The following is a 23,917-nucleotide window of genomic DNA, read 5'->3' as shown; positions in this document are numbered from 1 at the left end:
ATCATCATGTTCTGTGCCTAATTCTGGAACACTTGTTACTGTCTCCTTGAGTGTTTTAAGTGATCCATGATGTAAATGTCCCATCCTCCTATGCCATAGTTCATTCAGGTCTTTCCCACTGCTACTACTACCACTGACTAGTACGATTAGACCAACTGCAATCTGTACAATATGTTGCTTCGTACCCCAATCTATTTCACCCTCTTCCAGTTCTGATGTTTGATGAATACCCTCTTCCCCATAAAGTGGGCATCATATCCCTTATCCTATAACTGGGATACGGAAATCAGGTTCATACCCATTCCAGGCACATGCAATACATCTATAACACTGGTACTTGCTCCTAACTCCCTCTCTAAGTCAATGGTGCCCTTCCTTACCGGAGTGCATTTCGTCTTGTTTCCCATTGTTCCATTTTATCCTCATTATATCTGGAGAAATATTCTCCAACTCCTATAATGTGAGTTGATGCTCCACTATCTATATACCAGACTCCTTGTGAAGTTGAGATAATTAAACAAGCAAATTCGTCTTCCAATATGAAAAAGACAATTTTGTAGCCTCCTGAATATTAAATTTGTCTATGGCCATACTGGAGGATTTTGGAAAATTTACAGGAGACATCCTAAGTATAATCGTGTGTTATTTCTCTTCCACCCAACACTAATTTGCTACTACAATAACTTCTACAAATGATTTGTGCCCAAATCAAGAATCTGTTCTGCAAAAATGCTAAGATGCTTACCTTTCCCTGTTGGAATCACTTCCCGGACAAATCAACCTTTCCTGCACTCTGCAACTGGAAATTCGACCTCCTGCCCAGTAATTCCCACTGTTGGGCTAGGCCCTGCATAGACTTGGAAATTGAGTTGCCAGACTCCCCTTTGAATCTGAAAGATTTCCTCCTTCCACCTCTGAGCTTCTTGTCTGATCAAATTTGCTCTAATACCATGTGAAAATTCACTTGAAATGCAGTGACTGAAAAGTATTCTTCTAACTAATAAATTATGCAACTTGTTTTGTTACGACAAGATATCGAATAATTCGCAATGCAATTTCTTCACAAATAAAACGCTGCGGAAAATACACTGAAAACTGAGAAATAGTATGGACACACACAATAACATTTGACAATTATTTTTGGAAAAATGTCTCCGGAAAAACCCAATGCGAGAAAATCGGTGCAGCAGTGAGGGTTTTATTATTATGTAGCAGTGAAATTTTGAGTATAATAAAATGGATGCCAAACTGGCGATCCTCTCTGAGAGAAATACTGGCAAAAATATCTGAGGGAAATTAATCTCCTCCACAAGCAATCTCGGCTCAATCTAACAACTCGAACCCAATTATCCAAGCCCTGTGCGCAGGCTTATGCGCTACCTCTGTGCAGCCTATAACTCGCACTGCCTAGATCTCCTATTGCTCAAGTCGTTTTTCCTGTTGCTAACTCAAGAAGTGTCTCTCTTGCCCTCTAGGAAATCTTCCTAGCCTCTGGAATCTAAAACGACCTCTCCAACAGAATGAAATTGCTCTGCTGAAGCTACTGCGTAGTCCTTGCGCAGCGTCCTGGAGAAATAACTCAGCCTCCTCTCACTGACTCACTAAAACTAGAAATCTTCCTCTAGCCTCATTGTCTCTGCCCCTCACTGTCTCTATGTCCTCTCTCTAGCTCGAACTTCTGTTAGGTCCCTATACTACTAGTGTAATCCCTTATTGTTATTAGTACAACCCCCTTACTATATTGTTGTGCCCATGCAGTCCCCATATTGTTATTATTGTGCCCCATAGAAGCCCACTATTGTTATTATTGTGCCCTTACATTATTCTTGTTATGTCGGCTATAATTATATTATGACCCCTTAGACTCCTATATATAGAAAGGAGGTCTTGTCATTTGTATCATCCAAGAATTGTTCATTTGTGTAATTGAAAGGAGGTTGCCCCCTCGAAGAGGCTTATTTCTAAGGCGTTTATCTATCTTTTCTATCTTTTTGTGAGCTGGTTTCGTAAAATTTGGTATCAGAGCTTTGGATTCTAGGGTTTCGCTGCTCCAAATAGGTCATTGTGGAATTTTCGCTATAACTTTTTTGCTACGAAGTTTCAGAAGCTAAAAAAAACCCATTTGAGAAAGAATCGGTTGGAACCCTGGGTCCGAATTTCAGATCTTGTCTCGCTATATTTTCGGAGATATGATCTAAGGAAGTTATGGTTTTTGCAAGCTCCAGAATTTCATCTCAAACAGGTCATCGTGGAATTTTCGCCATAATATTTTTTCTACGAAGGTTCAGATTCTAAAATTAAAACCCATTTGAGCCGAAATCTTGGTGAAGCTTGGGTCCGAATCTCAGATCTTGTCTCGCTATATGTTTGGAGATATAATCTGAGGAAGTTAGGGTTTTTGCAGACTCCCGAATTACATTCTAAACAGGTGACCTTGGGAAAATCATCATAACTTTCTCTCTAAGCAACAAATTGAAATTTCGTAAGAAGTTACAGAAAGAAGACGGACCGTAGTTTTCTATGTATATTGTTCAGATCTGAAGGTCGAAACAGGGACATATGGTACGTCGTACAAGTGCGCTCTACTGAAACATTATATAATCAAGTCATCTTAGGACATTGAGCATAACTCTTTCTTGGAGAATCAAGTTCTGATCAGACTTGCGGGGTTAGAAAGAGGACTCAGAGAGCTACTGCAGGAGAAAATTTCAGAACTTGGAGACCTGAAAGTACAGAGTTACAATCGTTTCAAGATCAAGCTCCTAAAATCAAGAAAAAGCGATATGAAGAAGTTTGATGGCAAGGATCCGCTAAATTGGATACTACAGATGGAGCAATATTTTGATCTACATGAGGTTCAACTATTACAAAAGATACATATTGCATCTTTATGTTTAGAACCGAATCAATTTTTATGGTATAAAAGGCTTTGTTCTCGTAAAGCACTTGTCACTTGGTCAATTTTCACAAAGAAATGATAGCACATTATGAGGATACAAAGAGTAACACTTTCTTTAGTCAATTGATAAATCTCGAACAAAGGGGTTCAATGGCAGAGCACATTGAGGACTTTCAAAAATTGAATATAAGGGTAAATGATATTCCAGAGGCAAAGGATTGATGTCTTCATAGGGACTTTAAAAGATAACATTCAACATGAGGTTCGTCTTTGGGAACTTGATTCATTGGAAAAGGCATTTCGGTTGGCAAGAAAAATTGAAAGCGAAATTATGGAAACAAGGAATCCCACCACTCACAACTATAATTATGGAAGTGTTTTTTCTCTTAGCCTTCCACAACCTACAAGGTTTACACGACAACAATTGGAAGAAAAAAAGAGAAAAAGGGCTTTGTTACAATTGTGATAGCAAATAGACTAAAGGTCATAAGTGTGCTGAGAAGAAAATATTTTACATAGATTATGAACAGGAGGAAGAAAATGATCAAGAAACATCAAAATAAGAGGATATACACCAGGAACCAACCCCAGAGAAAGAAGAAATGAATCCGACCATATCTTGTAAAGCATTGGCAAGAATTACCACTCCTCAAACTCGTAAGATAGAAGGACATATCAAGAAGAAAAAGGTTCAAGAAGTGAAAGATCACATCAAGAAAGAAGAAATGAATCTGACCATATCTTGTAATGCATTGGCCGGAATTAACACTCCTCAAACTATCAAGATAGAAGGACATATCAAGAAGAAAAATGTTCAAGAAATGAAAGATCACATCGAGCATCAAGAAATGAATCCAACCATTTCTTGTAATGCATTGGAAGAAATTACGACTCCTCAAACTCTCAAGATAGAAGGACATATCAAGAAGAAAAAGATTCAAGAAGTGAAAGATCACATCGAGCATCAACAACAAGTTCTCCAACTTTTAAAGGATAATGCCACTTTGGTACAGAATCGAATGAAACAACAGGCAGATCAACATCGCAATGAAAGAGGTTTTGATGTAGGTGATTGGGTATTTTTACGGCTACATCTCAAGCAAGCTATTTATGAGAAGGAAATGTTGGCAATACTACATGCACTTAAGAAATGGCGACCTTACCTAATGGGAAGACACTTCAAGGTAAAAATGGATCATGATAGCCTTAAATACTTTTTAGAACAAAGATTATCTTTAGAAGAACAGAAAAAATGGGTCACAAATATGTTGGGTTATGATTTCGAAATCATCTACAAAAAAGGGAAGCAAAAGTTATTGCAGATGCACTCTCAAGAAAGGATGACGATGTGGAAGCATTGTTTTGTGCTATTTCTATTATCCAACCAGATTGGATAAACGAAGCAAGCGATGAATGGAAGAAGGATAAAGAAGTGTGGCCACTCATTCAAAAGTTGCAAAAGATCTCAGTTCAAACAATATTGCCAAAGCTTGACGAGGAAGGAAAAATCATATTGGAGCGTGGAACAGTCACAGAAACAAGAACCCGACAGCTACGAGATCGATCAATTTCAGAGTATCTCATCAAGTGGAAGAACTTACCTGCTAAAGATTCCACATGGGACGACAATAATTTTATACAGAAGCATCAAGAACTACTCAAGCGTTGAGGACAACACTTTTTGAAGGAGAGGGGCATGTTAGGTCCTATACTACTAGTGTAACCCCTTATTGTTATTAGTACAACCCCCTTACTATATTGTTGTGCCCATGTAGTCCCCATATTGTTATTATTGTGCCCCGTAGAAGCCCACTATCGTTATTATTGTGCCCTTACATTATTATTGTTATGTCCGCTCTGATTATATTATGACCCCTTAGACTCCTATATATAGAAAGGAGGTCTTGTCATTTGTATCATCTAAGAATTGTTCATTTGTGTAATGTAAAGGAGGTTGCCCCCTCAAAGAGGCTTATTTCTAAGGCGTTTATTTATCTTTTCTATCCTTTTATAAGCTGGTTTCATAACAACTTCTCTCTACTAAATCACTGTAGCTGGGAAACTCAATCTCTGCCAAGGAACTCGACCTCAAGTGTGTTCTTCTCCAACCCCATCGACCTCCTCTTATAATCTCTAGTTGGATCACCAACAGCCACGATTAAATCCTCATCGATGGCTGAGATCATCTCTAAGTCGATCCATGTGAGTTTCTAGAGAATTCTTGCCTTTCTCAATTAATTCCTATTAATTAATCGATTTCCCTAAGTTAAACTTAGGCATTTTTTAATTATCGATCAATTAATTTAATAGAGTTGGAATTTCCATAAACGACTTCTAGGTTCTAGAAATCTCATGTGTTTTAGCCTCTCCACAAAGTTTGGGACTAGAACACCATCTGATGCTACAAAAACTAACAGTATATATATATATATATATATATTCAAAAAACATCCAGAATGCCAGATTAGTTGTAGAATATATGAAAACATGTATATTTGTACATAAACAAGATAGAAATGGAATCCATAGCACATTAATGATTAATTATTTGAGCATCAACAATCTAGAATCCAAACTCTATCAATTATAAACAAACATACAAATTTTTAAGTCATATAATAAAAACTAGACCATTAACTTATGGAATGAAATAGGTTATCTAGCAACTATCAACAATAATATGACCAAATAGTTATGTTTACAAAATAGGCCATATATACAACACCAACATGAATACCAAAAGGTCCAAAACAATAAACTGAGCTAGTTGCTAAACACCTCTCTACAAAAGAAGTGTTCACCAATTGTGAAAGCACCCATGTTGCCAAATGTTGTAACTATGGGGTAGCACCACCATGCATGTTCCACCACTCCTTGACAAACAACATTTCACCATTGCTTATATTCAGATCCTCATCATTAGTTCATTATTTTCCTCTTGTCTAGCTTTTATCTCTATTTTGATTCTATAGGGACATCAGTCAACACCACCCAATTGTGATCAAAATGCCTAATCCAAGCCTTAAAATATGGCAAGAAAAGCTTAACATGGTTGATCAATAATTTTGGATTGAGTGAAGGGTACATTTTCGCTAAGGCCATGACAAAGGAGTTCAACAATCAACACTACCAACGTTGGGGTACATATAGGCTTGGTGCTATTGATTAAATGTCAATCACATACCCTCATATGTGATAGAATCCAATGAAATGTTGCAATTCCATTGATCCTAAAATTCTGAAAATTGTTAAGTCTACTAAATTTTGAATGGGATATGAAATTCTATTTTCTCCATATGAAATCTAATGAGGTTGGAACCACTCTCAAGCATCCTAAACAATTAATGGTAATGTTAAAAATTTAAGTACTTCAAGAATTTAACATTACCATTAGGTCGTGTCTAGGGAGCGCCTACGCAATGTCCATGAAACATGATGGGAGTGTGCTCAGTGCATGGGAGTGTGCGCAAAAGTGTAGTGGTTCCAAATTTCCAATAAGCATGCAAATCGAGGCCAAAGCACGGTTCCATTTTTTGGAGTGCATTCCAAGGAGCACTCTTGTAGTGCTTCTGCTGGAAGCGAGGTTCTAAGGTCCAAAGCGTTGAGGGGGTGGTTCTTGCAACTATGGTTGAAACTAAAGAACCCACTTGCAAGGTATTGTCTGTGAAAACTGTTTATTCTATTACAGGTGCATTCATAAATATGCATCATTTGTTCTAAAATCTAAATCAGAAACCTATGCACTGGCCTCCTATAATGTTCTTACTTCGAAGGACATAAAATAAACTTAATAGCTTTAAGATAAACTGAAGAACACCGCATATAACTCAGATGAACTGGCAAAAGTTCAGCTTGCCCTAGGCACTAGTTAATAGTTTTTCTATACAAGAATTAATATATTTGGCATCAAAATCGAATTTTCCCCAAAAGGCCTTAATTAAATTAACCTTGGTCCTTACCCAAACCAACCACACCTCTAACCAAACCCCGATTTGATACAATAATTATACTTAGCCCAATGTCAAAGTGATTGCAAGGACGACTAGAAAATTCAACTTCTGTATAAGGGCCATTTAGGCATGTAAATTTGTTAGGAAGTAGATAGCTAGGAAGATGAAAGCTTAGACAAATCCACTATGAGATGTCAAAGAAATTCATAGAGATTGTGTTGTGGACCCATAGGGTTTATAATGTTGAAAATTATAACATGGAAGTTCTTCTCTAGCTCGTTCCTTAGCAAGAAAGACCATGAGTTTGTCTTTCATTTGACCATGGAGCAAGTTCATCGAGATGTTGAGTTTATTTCCATTTTGCAGGAATAATATTCACAAGTTCATGCATAGTGTTGAAGGATCAGTTACGTGGACCCTTCTTCAATTTGACTACAGGATCGAGTGGCAATTCGAGTTTAGATAGGACTATTTGGAGCTTCAGTCATTTGGAGCTCAAATTAACCAAGTAGCTAGGCCACTCAATTGTGTCTCTCGTACCTGTTGATTACCAACTTATCCTTCATCTTCACATTTCCATAGGGACTACCCCCATTAGCCTATTGTTGGGAGATAGCTAGAACGGAGAGGTCGGGGATTAGAGTGACATCCCCTGACCTGAGTCATTGTCGCAGTGCATGTACAATCTAAGCGACAACATTTTTTGGTGCCATTGTCGGGGACCAATTTATTGGGCTTCGGCATTACGACAATTTTCATCACTCTTCTTAATCTGCTAATCAATTTCATCTTCCTTATCCCGCCAATGCCACAACATTTTACGGCGTCGTTGTTGGGGAGGAGTTTATCTCATTCTCGGCACTTCAAAGACATTCTTCCTAATCTTCATAATCTTCTAATCCATTCATCTTAGCCGGCAGCGCCACAACATTTTTTAGCTCCTTCCTTTCATCACTCTTCATCTTTTCATCACTTTATCCTTTTTCCTCTCACTAATCCTTTCATATTGTTTATCCACACCTTTAGCACCTGGACATTTAGGTTGGTTTCTTGTTTGGGTGGCGACTCCACTTATTCATCCATTCACAAAAGCTTACTCTAGAAGGAATTCTAGTAGTTTGGTTAACCCCGCTCCTGATCCTAAAAAGGTTCTAAGAGCTCAGTTAAACAAATTACATTCTAGAGAGCATTTATTATTTCTCAGACAGGAAGCCCTCCTTGATCTCCATTTGTTTTTCGTTAATCCTCCCAATCAAGACTTCATGGCTGATTATTACAAGGCTTGCAACTTCACCAACATCCAGGGATATCCACATGATCTGCCAAATGACTCTACTATGAATAGACTTCCGATCTTTCAAGGAAACAATACTATGAACAAACTTCCGATCTTTCAAGGAAACAATGCCATCAATGTTGAAGCTCATATAAAGAAGTTCAACACTTTTGTTCAGAGATATACTCGTGTTGTTGCTTACAACCATGAGGATGTTAGAATGAGATTGTTTGTTTTATCATTGGAAGATAATACACTTGAGTGATTTCATGACAAAGCAGATAATGCCTTTAACTCTTTGAGAGCCTTCACTGATGCATTTAAAGATAAATTTGGGGATAAAAGAGAAGGAAGGTATTTGGTCAAAGAGCTTAACACTATTAAGAAGAGGGAAAATGAAACAGTTGAAGAATTTAATCAAAGATTTAATGGCCTTCTAAAGGATATGACTCAAGACTACACGCCTCCTGACAAGACAGTGTTAGAGCAGTATCTTGACGCTTTCAATGGTGATACTCAATATGAGATTAGACGTGCCAAGCCTATTACTTTAGTTGTTTCCCAAAGTACAGATGAGGAATTAGAGAAGAATAGGAAAGTGTTTTTGAGGGCCTATAGCGAATGGGCATTCCCCCTTTGAGGGTTGAATTTTGTAAAATCTTATGTAAAAAATATTTTGGTGCATATTCCCTCATACTTAGACATATGGCTAAAATATTTGAGGGTGGAAAAATAATTAATCCCCTCAAGTGTTAATTAATTAATTTTTCTGGCAAAATTAAAATTAATCCTAAGTCAGAAAATTAATTAATTAGAGACAAAATTAAATTCTACAAGTGGAAAAAATCGTGAATCTTAAAGAAATTAATTTTTGAAGGTCCCCCACCTGGGGAAGATTCAAAATTTCAAGAAAAATTGGACCCTTGGGCCTTGGTGGTCAAATCAAAGTCAATTTTTTGAGGAAATTAGCTCAAAATAATTATTTTTAAGCTAATAAAAAAGGGGTTTAATGAGAAATTCGAAAATTCCTCAAAAATAAATATTTCAACGGCAGAGATTTAAAGATCATCAAAGATTTATCAACAGTCGAGATTATTTTGACAGGGATCAAGCCAACTAGCCATTATTTTCCACTTGGAGGATTTATCTATAAATTAAAGGTCATTTGTGTCTGAAGCCATCTAAGGTTTGGCTAATGTAACTCTGTAAAGTTGATGTAAAGCTACTGTCCCGTTGGGAACGTTTTGAATAATCATAATAAAGACTTTGGAGTGCAGTTCATGGTGTCTTTGATCTACTGATTTGTGGTATGTGTTGGGTATGGGCATTCCTATATTGTGCTTTATAATTTTTATTGAATCGTTATTTCATTGTAGGTGATGGGAACATTCTATTGGTAAGTTGTGGCGTGTGTTCTAACGGTTTACTTTTCAGAAAATATATAGTGTTTGCAGGTTCCCTAGCCCTTGGACTCCAAGTTCACAAACTGTGGGCACAGACTGACTATGTTTGGATCCTAAATATTTTTATGGTTTTTCTAACTTCGTTAAGGCTGTGGTTTGGCATTTATCTTTTGAAATACATTTAGCCATTTATCAAAAAATTAAAAAAAAAATATTTCTCAAAATTTCTCTAAGCATTGTACACGTATATTTTGTAAATATATTTGTAAAATAAAATTTTGTAAATAATTTATTTTCTAACCCTTGTTTGCAGTTGGGGTTTTGGGATTTATTTTAAATTTTTGTATATATTGGGGTTTTGGGTATTTGTAAATTCATTTGTGCAGGTGAAATCAAAGGCAAATAGTTGGATTAGAGCTAGATCTAGGCCCTTGAGGGTAAGATCTAGCCTCTACAAATTTGTGCAAGGCTAGCCACTAAAGAATTTGCAAGAAAATTGAAGATCTGAAGCAAATTGATTTTTTTGGCGAAGGTTTCAAAATTTTTTAGGGCTCTAAGGCCCACCGTCCTCCTCCAGCATTGGCGTCAACACTCCTTGCCCCCTGCGTCAGCCGTTTTCTAGCCCTAGAGGCTAGCCACAAGCCTAAAGAGGCCTCGACCTCCTCTCTAGCCCTTGTTGTGGGCTTCTAAGGTCGTTGTTGGCCTGGCCTTGAGCCCCTAGGGCCTCAGCCGCCCTCCTTGAGCTTGGACGACAGCCCTTTAGGGATTTTCGTGGGCCTTTAAGGCCTCTAAGGCCTAGCCGCAACTCTTTTAGGGCCTCCCCCTCCTTTCGGCCCTCCCTTTCGGCCTCCTAGACTTTCACTCTCCCTCTCGGCCTCCTTCTCAAGCCTTCTACTGCCTCCTTTAGCCCCTGTGTCATCCTTTTTGGGCTCCTTCCCTAGCCGCTTGGCCTTCTAGGCCTCTTTCACCCAAACACTAGCCCTATTAAGCCTAGCGTTAAACTTTCTCGGCCCTAGTTTGCCTCTCCTCCATCCCTAGTTGGTCTCTGAAATTTTGGAACTGAAAATCGGTGGGTTTTGCAGGGAAGAATTGGCTCAAGTTTGGTGTTTTCAGGTGCCAAGTCCATTGGAAAAATTTTGGCAACTTGGGCAAGCAATCTTCAAGGCCTTGGACCTAGGGTTTGATCTCTAAACCCTCCATTTTCCTCACTGTTTGCTACAACTCTCTAAATCATTCATAACATTGATAAAATTCATGCTTAAGTGCTCTAAAAATCACATTTAAGTGGCCTAAACACATTAGGAAATTCATGGTAAAAATCTACTAGTCACTTGGTGAATTTTGGATTGTTTTTTGGGCACAAATCTAACTAATTTCATGATTGATATCTCTGCATAAAAGTGTGATCAGATCTGATATAGTCTGAAGCTACATCATAAGAGGACTTGTCTTGGCATTTGGTAATTTTGGGCATATTTTGGCATAAGTTACTGCACTAATAGCTCACTGTTTGCATACTTCTCTTGCTGTTGTAATAAGTCCTCTTAAATCTGATATAATACTGAATAATTTATCATAAGAAGGTTGGCTAACTTATGTTTCCACTTGGAAAGTCATTTAGTATCTCATTGATTATATTTGTTTTCTACATGCTTGTCATTTCTTGGCTCTAGAGTGATTTATTTACTGTTGTCCTAAAGGTTAATAAGTGTTCATCTCATTAGTGATTCTAAGTGTCATTATGAAAAAGTTTATCTTAACATTGGGAGCTAACACTTGTTTGTTTACTTATAAGCTCATTCATAGCCTCTAAGAATCATTAATTTTGCTCTAGGTAAGCACTCACACACCACAGCTCTAATCTTGTTGAATGGTTTATGTTACTTTGAGCATTGAAGTTTCATTGGAGTAGCTCTTTCCTTCTTAAGTGCCTTGCAATCTTATTGGCATTATTGTGTTAAGCATCTAATTGAACATTGCTAAGGAATCATTAGATAATTGCTAAACACGTTGTATTGTCTATCTTAAGCATTGGCATCTTGAGAGTTATTGATTCTAAGTGAGCATCTCTTAATATTGATATAAGATCACCATTTTCATTTACTTTTTTTGAAGAAATTTTAATTATTGCAAGTAATTGTCATCATTGGATAAGCGTTCTAATCTTGATATCATTGATAAACATCTTGTGGAAGATAAGTTCATCTTTGGATTGTTTAACATTGGCAAGTAATAACTGGCACATTCTTGGTAATAAGATTGTATTTTCATTTATTGATAAGTACTCTCGTCATTGAAGATTAATCATAACTTAAAGTACTTAAACATTAAGCCAATCTTAAACTAAGAAGTCACTCATCCGCCTTGCATAAGCATTCTAAGTCTAGTTGCACTAATAATTTACCTCCAAGCGTAAGCTTAGTTGATAGACTTCTAGGGCCACCCTTTCTCAAATTAGCTTGAGGGATTCAGCGCTTTTCTAGTGGTTAACAGGGTGACCTTGTAGTCGTCAAAGCCACAGTCTCTGCAACGTCGGAGACATCAAATGGTTGGCTTCCATCCCACAACCTACTCTAAAGATGGGTTCCAAAACAGATAAGAGGAAGGTCTTACTTAGAATATGCATATAACTAAAAGTAACCAAGATTCTCACATCACACCTAGGTCTTAGGATTTGCATATCATACAAGTTAGTGAAGCATCTAAGCAGCGATTGTCCATCTGGTTACTTGGTCTCTAATTAATAATAAGCGAGAAGTTGACTCCATAAGGCATTGGTCTCAAAGTTGAATTTAATCTAATCCTTAAATCTTGCTTAAATTAACCAAGTAGCCAGACCACTCAATCGTGTCTCCCAGACTTGTTGATTGCCATCTTGTCCTTCATCTTCACATTTCCTAAGGGACTACCCCACATAGCATGCTGTTGGAAGACAGCTAGAACGGAGAGGTCAGGGATCAGAGTGACAGCCCCCGACCTGATTCGTTGTTGCAATGCCTGTACAATCTAAGTGACAATAGCTCCAAGAATCTGGCTTGTACCAATGAAAGCATAGCTAGCCCCAGAGCCCAATTTAAACTCCAATCAGATTGATCCACTTTGGAAAGATAGGATTCCAACTCTTCCAATGTGAGGTCATCTCCTAATCTTCCAGCCTTTAAGTCTGACCCAAGTACGAACAGTGAATTCCCCACTTCTTTTTCCTTTTGTAAGTCCCTCGGATGCCTCTGTTGGAGCAAATTATGTACGTTCCTGGAAAGGGTTTGTTGTTCTATTTGGGTGCATAGTGTTTCACGGAACTAACTTGTGCACTGTTCAATCTTTTCAATTTGTTCAAGAGTTCCTCCATGGTTTAGCCCAATGATGACAAGAACATTTGTGATAATGAGGCCACTGTTTTCTGAGTTTGTTGAATTTCTCAGTGAAAACCTTTGTCAAACAGTTTGTTGAGAGTATGGTTGTAGGTAAGTTTCATTGTTTAGGTGGATATATTATGCCAAAATAAACTTTGAAATAACTTCATAATGAGTATATCGATCTACAGCAAGAAGGAAACATAACTGATATAATTACAGCAGTGATTAAATGACATTTTCAGTCACCAAAGATTAAAAGTGGTTTTATGACAAACGACAAGATAGAGAGCAAAGGAACCTGGTTATACGCTACTCAGGAGACCTCTCATCCTCAATCAGCTTCAACATCATCTACACAGCTATTCAAACCAACTCCAGGAGCTACTCATCCTCATTTTCATACACATTGTCTCAACTTCATATGCTCAGCAACCACCAGCAGGAATACCACTGGTTATTTCAGCAGTATAAGAGTCCTCTTGATACAATGAACACTTGGTAAGGAAATATTCAGCTCCCACGAACAACCTGAAGTGAACAGTGTTTTTCCAGCAGTGAGAATTCGTCCCTCTTAGCCTCAAAAGCACTGGAGTTTACATCATCCCTTTACCACACAGGAACCATTGAGGAAGGTACTCTTTACTATCTGCTTCAGGTATAGCGTACAACTCTTTAACAAGGAATCCATCCTCTGAATATTGATGACCACCAACAGTGTTCGGCCTTCTCCAAGAGTATGGTTGTAGATTTTAATTGTTTCAGCCTTCTTTTTTAAAGACAAACATAGGAGATGAAGAGATAATCTGATCCACTCCTGAAAGATAAGTCTGCTACAATGAAATAGTGCGGTCAAGTGAGACATTAAGTCTAGAACGAAATTTCAGTGTAGCAAGAAATTGGCACTTCTTAATTGCCAAGATTATAAACTCGGTCCAAAGGGAAATCTTCAATTTTGCACATCAATTGGTTGTTCTCAATTCAAGAATACGATCGGTCTTAAAGCTCTCTGATCAAAGACTATATGCAGCTTCTGGTGGGTAGTATAGGAACGGATTCTATCTGCTAAATGAGGTGAGAAACTTGCTCGCTGTATGATCTCAATCTACTGGTTCTAATGCACACATATCTGGTTATCAAACTAGTTCAATCCCTGAAGGAGGGATGATTCACGCCCTCAACATTGAAGGTAATCGGCCCCCTTTTTTTGTATATATCTTGGTATGGATGCCTCCGACCTACCAAAATTTGGAAATGGAACACACCACAACTCTCAGCCAATGAGGATCACGCCCAAGGAAAATAGGGATTTTTGCCTGTCAAATAAAATATCCGCGCACAAGAAACAACAGAAATGATCTTCATGCCTGGTACCAGACAAGCTCAGTTTCTACCACTGATAACTCGACTCACTGAGCACAAAATACAACCTGCACTAGAAACATTACCCAGACTGAATGGAAACTTGGCATTAAATTCTCCAGCAGTGACTATACGCCTGCACTTTACCCATAGATTCCTCCAACGGTAGCCACAATACAAACCTCTTTCATATAATGTTTGGACGGCTTCCAAAAAATTAAATTCGGCCCCTTCACATAAACATGGGTTTTATAAAAATTCTTGGCCCACCAATCGTCTCAGTCAGTCACGCACTCTCAACAACAATCAATTTGGCGGCGCCTTGATGAATAAAGCTATCACCCAGTTCTTGCCCGGATTCGACCAGCAAACTTCTTGACTACTATAAATGGTGGAGGAAACCCTGCCCAATCCACGAACAGGTCACGGCTCGACTTAACATACGAAATTTTATGACTCATTCTCACTGTGTTTGGAAACTCATCTTTAGCTTACGAGCTCTCAAGGAGCACTACGGATTAAAGTGCCCTGACCACCTATAAGATGGGCTCTCATTCCCTTGTGAATATTCGACAACCCTTTGAGTTGAGGTCACAACTCCCACAAAATTTAAAAATCGCCCTTGGATTATACACGGCCTCCTTCAAAAAAAAATTGGACAAAAATGAATTTTGGGCTTGGAACAAAGATTAAACCATCGCCTCACTACTTTAAGAATTCATCCTAATTAGATGGGACCCATAATATAAAGATTTGCCAAACAACTATTATTCATCAGCCAATTTGCTCATGGGCCAACAATTTAAATAAAAATTTGTTGAGCATTTTGTTGAGCAATTAATATTCAGGAGACAAATAGGTGCTCAAAAATGTATCATTTCGACTAGGGTTTATCTTCAGGAAAATTCCTTCCTGCTCCAGCAATTAATCCGGTTTGGCAATTTTGGCAAGTAAACCCTCAGGCTGGCAAGAAAACCAGTTCTGATACCACTGTAATATCCCTAATGGAAAATTTAACAGTAGATACCTTAAATGAACTTGAATAGCAAAATAATCACAAATAGACACACAAATAGATGCCAATAAAATCTCTGAGCCATTCATTAATCCACTGGAAAGAGTACATCAACATGAAGGAATAGTAGAACCTGGACTTGCCAAGCAACGGATCTCTGACCAAAATGATGTATGACCTCTGGTAATGATGTAGACTGCCCAGTGAGAAGACTGCTACAAACTTGCTCTCTCCAAAACTACGTTGAAGTACCGTGAGATTTCTGGGTGAAATCTCCTTAAGAGTGTTGGGTTTTTGTCCAACACCTAATAGCAAAACTGAGGGTTTCCGTCCTGGGGCTATAGAAGTTGTGAAGTAGGTTCTCCAAACCTCATCAATAGAAAATACCAACAATCCAAGATGTCTTCAAATGGTCTCCTCCTCCTCTTTTATAGATCTCATGGACTCCTCTAGAAGCCTTTATTTGATTATTATTTTAATCACTTACTACCTTTTCCCTCCTTTTATTGGGAAAATGGTAAATCGGCCACCATCCCTCCTCAAGCCATTGAAAGTCATTTCTCAATATCTCACCTTGTAGATATTTTCATTCCGGTTCCAACGAGCTATTACACTAAGGTTTTTTGTCAAGTGTTCCTCCCAAAATACCACCTTAAGCATAATTAAGTGAGTTAAGCTCAATAATAACCTGATTTCCGAAAGTTGTCAGAATGCAACGGAACAAAAGGCAAGGCATGCGGATGATGGAATGTACCAAGCAAATGTCATCAGACTCCATAAAAACTCCTCAAAACCCCATAAAGCCCTCCATAAGCCCTTGGGCCCGCTGATGGAGTAACCTGATGGAGTAACCTTCTCCTGTGACCTCGCTGCCACCTACCCTAGAAGTCCATCCTGACCACGCCATAAGGGAAACCAGAAAAAGGAACATGACAATATATTGGTTGTGAATACAATTCAATGTTGAGAAATTTGCACGATAATGTTCATAATGAAATGCTTCAAAGCAAAAATTGGAAATTTGGACCATATACTTGTTCCCTTATTTAGTAAAGCCTTGGAAAAGTACTTCCAAGGAGATTTGACAAAGTCTAAATATTTTGCTTGTCAAGACTCAAAACACTATAACAAACCAATAAACAATGTAAGTTTTCTTCATTTATGTATCATTATATTTGGCCGCCTACTTCCATGACCTTTCATAGAAACAATAGATTCTTAAGTAGCTTTTAAACTACCCTATTGACTTTGATGAATATCAAGTCAAAAAGAAATAAAAACTTCCATCCCCAAATGGATGGGTGGTCTAAGGTTGTGAACCAAATGGCTGTAGACTTGTTACATCCCTACAATTACAAGCATCCTAAGACCTTGAACAAAAATTAACCATACATTCAATGTTGTCATAATCAAGCAATTCATCACTTAACTCAAATATCGCTTTCCAAGACTTTCAAATTCCTCCACAAGCACCTTTTAGCTTTGTTTTTAGACATCTTCAAGCAAGAAAAAGATCAATAATCATATGATGTGAAATTTGTGCATCAAAATCAACAAATCCATGAGAAAGTGCCAAATAACCTACAAGAATCTCAAGTAAAGTAGAAATAAATGCACGAAAGTCATCAAAGAACACACAAGTTGGGGACCAAGTAAGGTTATAGTGTTGCACTTGCCAGGTAAAAGGTTTAAATGGACATATTGGAAATGAATTCCATTAGATATGGACATTTCAAAATCCTAGAGAAGATCAGGGAATGCATTATAATTGGAATTAAATTCATATATAGGAATTTATTTGGTGGAAAATGCAAAACAACAGAAGTTGCTCATTATTGTAAAATGGTAAATTTAAATGTTGATTCCCACAATGGAAGACTTAGTACCATACTACCAAGCAATGTTGCAGAAAGATCAAGGGTTGCAAAGAAGAATCAAATCCACTGGGCAAAGTGAGATATAGCCACGCAAAATTTGGAAGAAAGGGTAACTTAGTTCCATAGAAGCATGTAGCATAGCAAGAGGATCAACAGTTACAAAGAAGAAGCAAAGGCATAATAAAGTCATTCCAGATTGAGCAGAACAGAGATCCCCCTCGGCTTAGTAGATATTACATAATATCAATCATAGGAAAGATTTCCCCAGTTGAAAGTTTATAGTGATCATTATCTCGAAAGGGAGATGGTGTGATTTGAGTTACATGAGTGAGTTTGATTTTGTGAGATCACATAAGGCCACACAAGTGGAAAATTTTGCTAAGTAAATGACATGTTATCATTACAGGCAACAAGATCTAGTTGCAGCACGATGAACCACAACATAAAATTTTGTAATTGATCAAGGCAGCATTCCCAAGGTTGCAAGGTTGCTAGCAACTCATGATACAAAGCTACAGTGAGATATAAGCCTGCAACCCCAAGTTGCTAGGTTGTGGATAAGACAAAATTGCAGGAGGAATTTAAGACCTCCAACCCAAGTTGCCGTATAGAAAACCTATAACTCAACATTGTGAGGGCATACAGAACCTGCAGCACACCGTTGCAAAAACCAGAATTTTACAACCACTTAAACCTACAAGACCCAAGTATGAAACATCAACAAAAATGGTACATATATAGATAGAGATTTGGCCTCAGTTACTTCTATATTAATAGGTTTCCAGTCACGAACAAAAAACTCATTTATGTGTATATATAATTTGTAATCCAGGAGAAGGACACGATTGTAAAACTTGCAGTTTGTTAAAATACAAACTTCAGAAAAAAAGTTTTGTTAGTCCTCGTGTAAATTGGTAAATTTAATGTATGATGTATTGCTATTATTTCTAGAATTCTGTTGATTCTCATCTTGCATATCAGAAGTAAGAGTAACGAAAATTATTGTGCATAAAGAAGCTGAATTCTGAAACAAATTTATACAAATTCCTTGAATCCACTAGCTGAAAGCACTTGTAAATAGCAAAGTCACAAGTCTAATTTTGGATCATCTTGCCTTACGCATGTCAGCTGAGTAATGGTGTTCTCTTGTATCTAATTACTGAAATACTTAATCTAGGGTATAAACCTGCAAGAATGGGTGGTACTGATAGAGCTAGTATATACTTCCTATCCAACGAATGTTAATATCAGAGATAAAAAACAGAAATAAAAGAAAAGAATTGGCAGTCCTTCCTCAAACATTTCATATTTTAATGTAAGGTTGATAATCATATCACCACTTTAATAAATATTCTAGAATAGGTACTAACTGAAGTGCAATACCTTCACCACGCTCTAATCTTCAGTTGATGAAAAATGGTGGTAGATAGGATGTTAGAAAATCATTGAATTGAACAAATCCCAACCAATGCCCAAATTCAGGATGATATATTTTGCATATACCTTAAAATGAAATATGTTTCTTCTTATTCAAATATAGGTATTTACTTCAAAAATTATTTTTTTAAGTTTTCAGATAAAATGTCCAAAATGAAAGAATGGACTTCAAGCAATCAAAACGTAGAACCATGGAAATAGAGAAAATAAACTTACAAGTTCCTGAACCAATGGAAGAGATATTCTCTGTCCCAAAAGACTCAATTGATCAAGTGTCATTTCAGCATCCCGCAAAGAGCCATCAGACCTTGATGCTATAAGTTTTAATGCATCCTTATCTATTTCCAATTCTTCTTGTAATGCTATTGCCTGCAATTTGTTTATGATGTCAACATCCCTCAATTTGTTGAAGAAAAATTTATGGCACCTGGTTATAATTGTATGAGGTAGCTGATCCAGATTTGTCATAATAAGAATGAAAACTACATGTCGAGGTACTTGATCAAGAATCCTTGAGATGGTATTCCAAGCTTCACTTGTCAAAGTATCACAATCATCCACTATAAACACTTTGTAATGAGATGGGGATGAAGAGAGAATCATTTTATCCAAGAGGCTGGAAATATTATCAAGATCCAAGTTGCCAACAGAACTAATTTCCTTGACATCTGAGCTCTCTCCATTGATCTGTGCTATACATGCACTGCATGCCCCACAAGGCCTAAGCTGCTCTGGAGAATGACAGTTCAAAGCTGCTGCAAATATTCTTGCACATGAGGTTTTTCCTGTACCATGAGAACCATAGAATGCATAGACCAGCCCAATTTTCCCTCTTAGTATAGCATTGTTCAGAGCCTGCACAGCCAAATTTTGCCCCACCAACTCCTTGAAAGTCTTTGGCGCATATTTTTGAGTCAAGCTCCTGTGCCTGTCGTCATGCCTCAAACATTCATTGCTCTTGAGATCTCTTCCAAGTCCAAACTGGTCTCTTGATCTGGTCTCAGAAGCAGAATCATAATCTTGTCTACAGCCTAAATTATGATCTGCATAGAGATCCAGCTCACCCGAAATTTTAACTCCATGTGCATCTGTTTCTATACTTTCCTGGGAAACACCTGGCTCAATCAGCAGAGGAAGTGCCTCAGAATCAGAATCCAAGGAAGATGTAGAGTGATCCGAAGTCCCTGGGACCACCGAATGGTCTGTATGAGAACCTAAACTGCTATGTGGGGCAAGGCCTTCCATCTTTCTTGCTGCTGAATCTGACAGTCCACATGAGAGACTCCTGCCTGCCCGATCCAATATTGTCTTGCCTCTCTGGTGAATTCTGGACCAATTCCGAAGAATCCCACATCCATTGTTAAAATCTTGAGTGACTTCCAAATCATTGCCTCTTATTTGCAACCGGGACCCTCGTGAACCTGGCAAATCATTTGTCCTGGATGCACCATGAATAAGAGAATTTGAAGCGACAGAAAGACCGGAAATCTCATGATGATGTTCTAATTCTCTAGAAAGTGCATGGAGATGAGATCTTTTTAACCCTTTAAACTTACGCTTTTTAGGCCTACTTGACTCTCCAGCTGCAATATGATAGTGAGGAACTGAAGTTGTTTGAAGCCTATCCTCTGCTGCTGAGCTCGTCCCCATTTCTTCATCCTTGATGGTCTCTTTTTTGCCCTGATTTTCAATATACCTGTGCAAGTATGGAGATTGAAGTCGGTCGCTGTCCAATGTGTGTTTTTTAGATGGCTCGGAAAATGGCTTTGCCAAACTGCTCCTGTCTTCAGCCCCTTTTCTTCTGGATGGCTTTCTCGTAATTGGCAGCATATTACCAGCAACCGAACCATCCTGCAAAATAAAATCTTTCGATTGTCCACCTAAATTGTAGCCATCCCTTGAAAGCCTCTCCGTTACATTGCCCAACCTTGACATCTCAGAATTATTTTTCTGATTCTCATCTCCTATTCCCTTCTCACTCCTTTCTATATTTCTATTTTTTCTACCTGTAGGATGACCTGCAATCCCTTTGCTTCGACTTCCACTTCCTTTCTCCTTGGTTGAGTCATCCTCCGTACTTGCCCGAAATCTGCCTGTATTTTTTATCAGAGTATCACTTTGGGAAAGCGGGGAAGTAACAAACCCTCTTCTTAATTCTTTCCTTAGCTCTCCACCCAAAGATCTTACACCCCCGAAATCATTCTTTTGAGTTGCACCTTCCTTTTCCAGCCGCTTCATCAAAGAACCAATGATGGGGGAGTTCCATGATGGGCTTGTAGAAGGATCCCTCAGTGATCTCGATCTTTGAAGAAGAATCAGCTCCTTCATAAGTGAGCTCTCGGCTGACATGACTGTTGATTTCTGCATGTGGACGTGATTCTTCAAATGGATACAATTAGTCAAGTGTACATGGTTTCTCAAATGCTCCTGAATATTGCAATCCCTTTCACGGAGAGCTTTGGAGGCAGCAGCTCCACGGATCGTTCTGGTCATGATCAAAGTAAAACCACACCTGGACTCTTAGCAATTCGTGGGGACAACCATTGGATGCAAATGAGCTGAGCATCTTGCGTCTTAGATAAGGCCCGGGAAGCACTTAATGAATACATCGGCCTTCCCCGTAACGAAATTCGCGGACGATAAAATGAGTGTAAAATCTTTCGACTCGTTCACCCAACGTTTGTAACATACGGCTTGATCGGGTTGAACTGTCGTATATCATTTCAAAGTCGATTTGAAGTCAAAAGTCTAAAATTATGTAACCTCCTTCCTCGTATATCCCCGAGAAACGTGAAGGCTTCCAAATAATTCTTGCTCAATTATGATTTGCATCGCTGCTGTTTATAACCGCCTGAGCATTAATATACCCACCGACGCCACATGTAATGCTGAATGCCCGAGCCGACTGCCAATATCATTGTATCAAAGACGCGACAATGCAGACCTGACATAAGAGATAAAGTACTCATACATCTCGCTTTCATGAGGTTAAAAAATCTAGAAGCCAGAAGGTCTCTAATCGGTTCAAGGCCCAACATGGCATTCAGCGCAACACATAAAACGGGGGTTTACCACATTAAAAATGCTTCATATGTGCCAAAAAATTCACCCAAACTGTTTAAAGTATGTGCTATTAGCTAAGCATATAAGCGTTTATTTATGATCAGTTCTGCTTAAATTCTTCAAAATTAAACATGAAAAGAAAATGAGATTGAATATATAAATGGAACAAAATTTGTATAGATAATAGTGCTTTAAAGGCATGAAAATAAAATCTATAGAGTACGATGTTAAATTTGTTAAAGTCATCCTGTCCACTCAGAAATAAGCTCCTTTTTCCAGTAAATTTACAGTTCTCATAAAGTGCTCGTACATAAAGCTCTGTTTCACAAAATATCCCACAAACTGGTAAAAAAGGTATTTGCCGGCTAAAAATAAGCTCTATGTTAAAGATGGATAAAATTGTTCTGAATAAGTTTTCTTTGCTGGAATTAAAAAGGACTTCTAGTCTGAGCAGATAACTCAAATTCTTCCAGAGTCCTTGTTAGCTAAAAATTAAGCCCTACGCTTTTCACAGCCTGTACCAAAAAACAAATCTACTAGTGTCACATAAGCCATGCCCGTAGAAACAAGCTGACTTAGTCCTCTATTTGAAAATAGACTCTTCTTCCTTCACTATATATCTAACTCCCCAAAATCTTATCGCTTCAAATCACTTCACCTGTTAAAAATAACTAAGGATTTTCAAAACACTCTTGGATTTAACAAATAGATCTATTCAAAGCGCATAAGAGCTGAAAAATAAATATATGTAAATTAGCTTCAAATCACCTTACCTGACAAGGATATCTAAAATTGTTCAAAACGCTTCCGGATTTATCAAAATAAATGTATTTAAAGTGCACTGCAACTGAAAATTACTTAAAATAGTGAACTCAAAATAAGATTCATTAATGGCATAGATCATCGGAAACTATTATGCTAAAGAAGACTACAGGCACTGTCCATCGCCCATCGCCGTGGCTGAAAATCCTAAATATCTAAGCTGAACTCAGTTAAAGAATCCTAGCCAGCTTTCAACAAGCTCTACTTCACTACAAATCACCCGAGTCTTCAAATTAATCCTTGTTCACCGAAAATAAGCCGTATCAACGCAAATTTAACACGACTCAACAGAAAAGACAAATGCGTGCCAGAAATTCCAAAAGAGAAGCAAACGAAAGGGAAAAATAACAAGAACAAGTCTCGGATAAGCTAGACACTGCGAAAGAAGACCAATACAACCACAAGAGTCACAAACTGTAACCCGACCTCAAGTTCCGCCTCATAGAAAAGCCTAAAGTCATCTAAAAGCCGATTTACGCGCAAAACACGACAGCTCGTACACAGAACTCGAACTTGAAACCTCGCAGAGAACAATGTAAAGGAAGATGAAAGTTGAGAAAGAATAAACTTTACCTTAAAAGATAAATTTAGGACTTCAAATTCGCCAGTAAAAGCTTTAAATCATCAAATTTCATTTCTGCAATAAGCAACACCGGCAAAATCCCCAACACAGTCTCAATCGATTCGCAAAGCCTCATAATATGGGACAGTACTTTGAAACAACTGTATATGAAATTACAATCCGGTCCAAACCTGGAATCCATCCGGCCACTAATGGATAGCGACTGTCGCAGAAAGAACGACTGAACACATATTTTCTGGAGCCCACTCGGCCTTCAGAACACCAAAAGTTTTCCATCTTCATCCCGGTCATCAAAAACCTCACTTCCAGAGAGGAAACAGCAATCATATTTAGTAAAGCTTTCCACCGCTAAACTGCACAGTATGCACGAGAGGGAAGCCTCTTTTTGCAGTAACATTAAACATCATACATGTTCAGTTGATCGCATGGTTCACATGCCTCACTGCAGCAGTGCAGAACCATGATTTCCAAAACACATGAGCAGTCTTTATGTGGCCTGAGCTACCAAGTGTAATGCTGCGGACGTAATATTGCATTCAAAAATTAAAATTCAGGAACGAGATCATTGAAAATTAATAATAAAAAAATATGTGTCCGGGCACGACATGCCGTGCGGGGACGCTGACGTGGCATCGTCGGAGTTGACGGTGTGGGGGACCGATACTTCGGTTAAATTTCGAAAGGGTTAAAACTTCAACCTCATCATATGCCATCCCGTACAGTAAAAACGGAACATATAATATATAATTAGCTATTAATGATAGATTCTACCAGACCGTTACATCAAGGTAAAATTTAGGCGATGACCATGTGAAAAACTCCCGATTTCCCTTGGGGTTTGAGGGGGACCAGAGATTTATGTTCCTTCTTCGTATAT

The 23,917-nt window shown here is 38.1% G+C and overlaps 1 protein-coding gene across 3 annotated transcripts in view; it reads right to left on the bottom strand.

Annotated features, from left to right (window-relative positions):
• Positions 1-23,575, bottom strand: part of LOC149138997 (AAA-type ATPase family protein) — a 120,765-nt gene extending 97,190 nt beyond the window's left edge. For 2 of the 3 annotated variants that reach the window (XM_089452957.1, XM_089452959.1), the window contains exons 1-2: positions 23,031-23,575; positions 18,789-21,516 (exon numbers count right to left, since the gene is read on the bottom strand). In XM_089452957.1, the coding sequence (XP_089309083.1) occupies positions 18,789-21,065 (2,277 nt within the window). In that variant the 5' untranslated portion in view covers positions 21,066-21,516; positions 23,031-23,575. The remainder of the gene's footprint in view (positions 1-18,788; positions 21,517-23,030) is intronic. The other variant, XM_089452958.1, reaches the window with a different exon arrangement.
• Between the last annotated feature and the right edge of the window lie 342 nt (positions 23,576-23,917).

This window comes from Pinus tabuliformis, chromosome X, assembly GCF_031772625.1.
Source record: "Pinus tabuliformis cultivar Carrire ecotype Pingquan chromosome X, CPIR1, whole genome shotgun sequence".
NCBI lineage: Eukaryota > Viridiplantae > Streptophyta > Pinopsida > Pinales > Pinaceae > Pinus > Pinus tabuliformis.
This window is presented reverse-complemented; position numbering and strand designations above follow the sequence as displayed.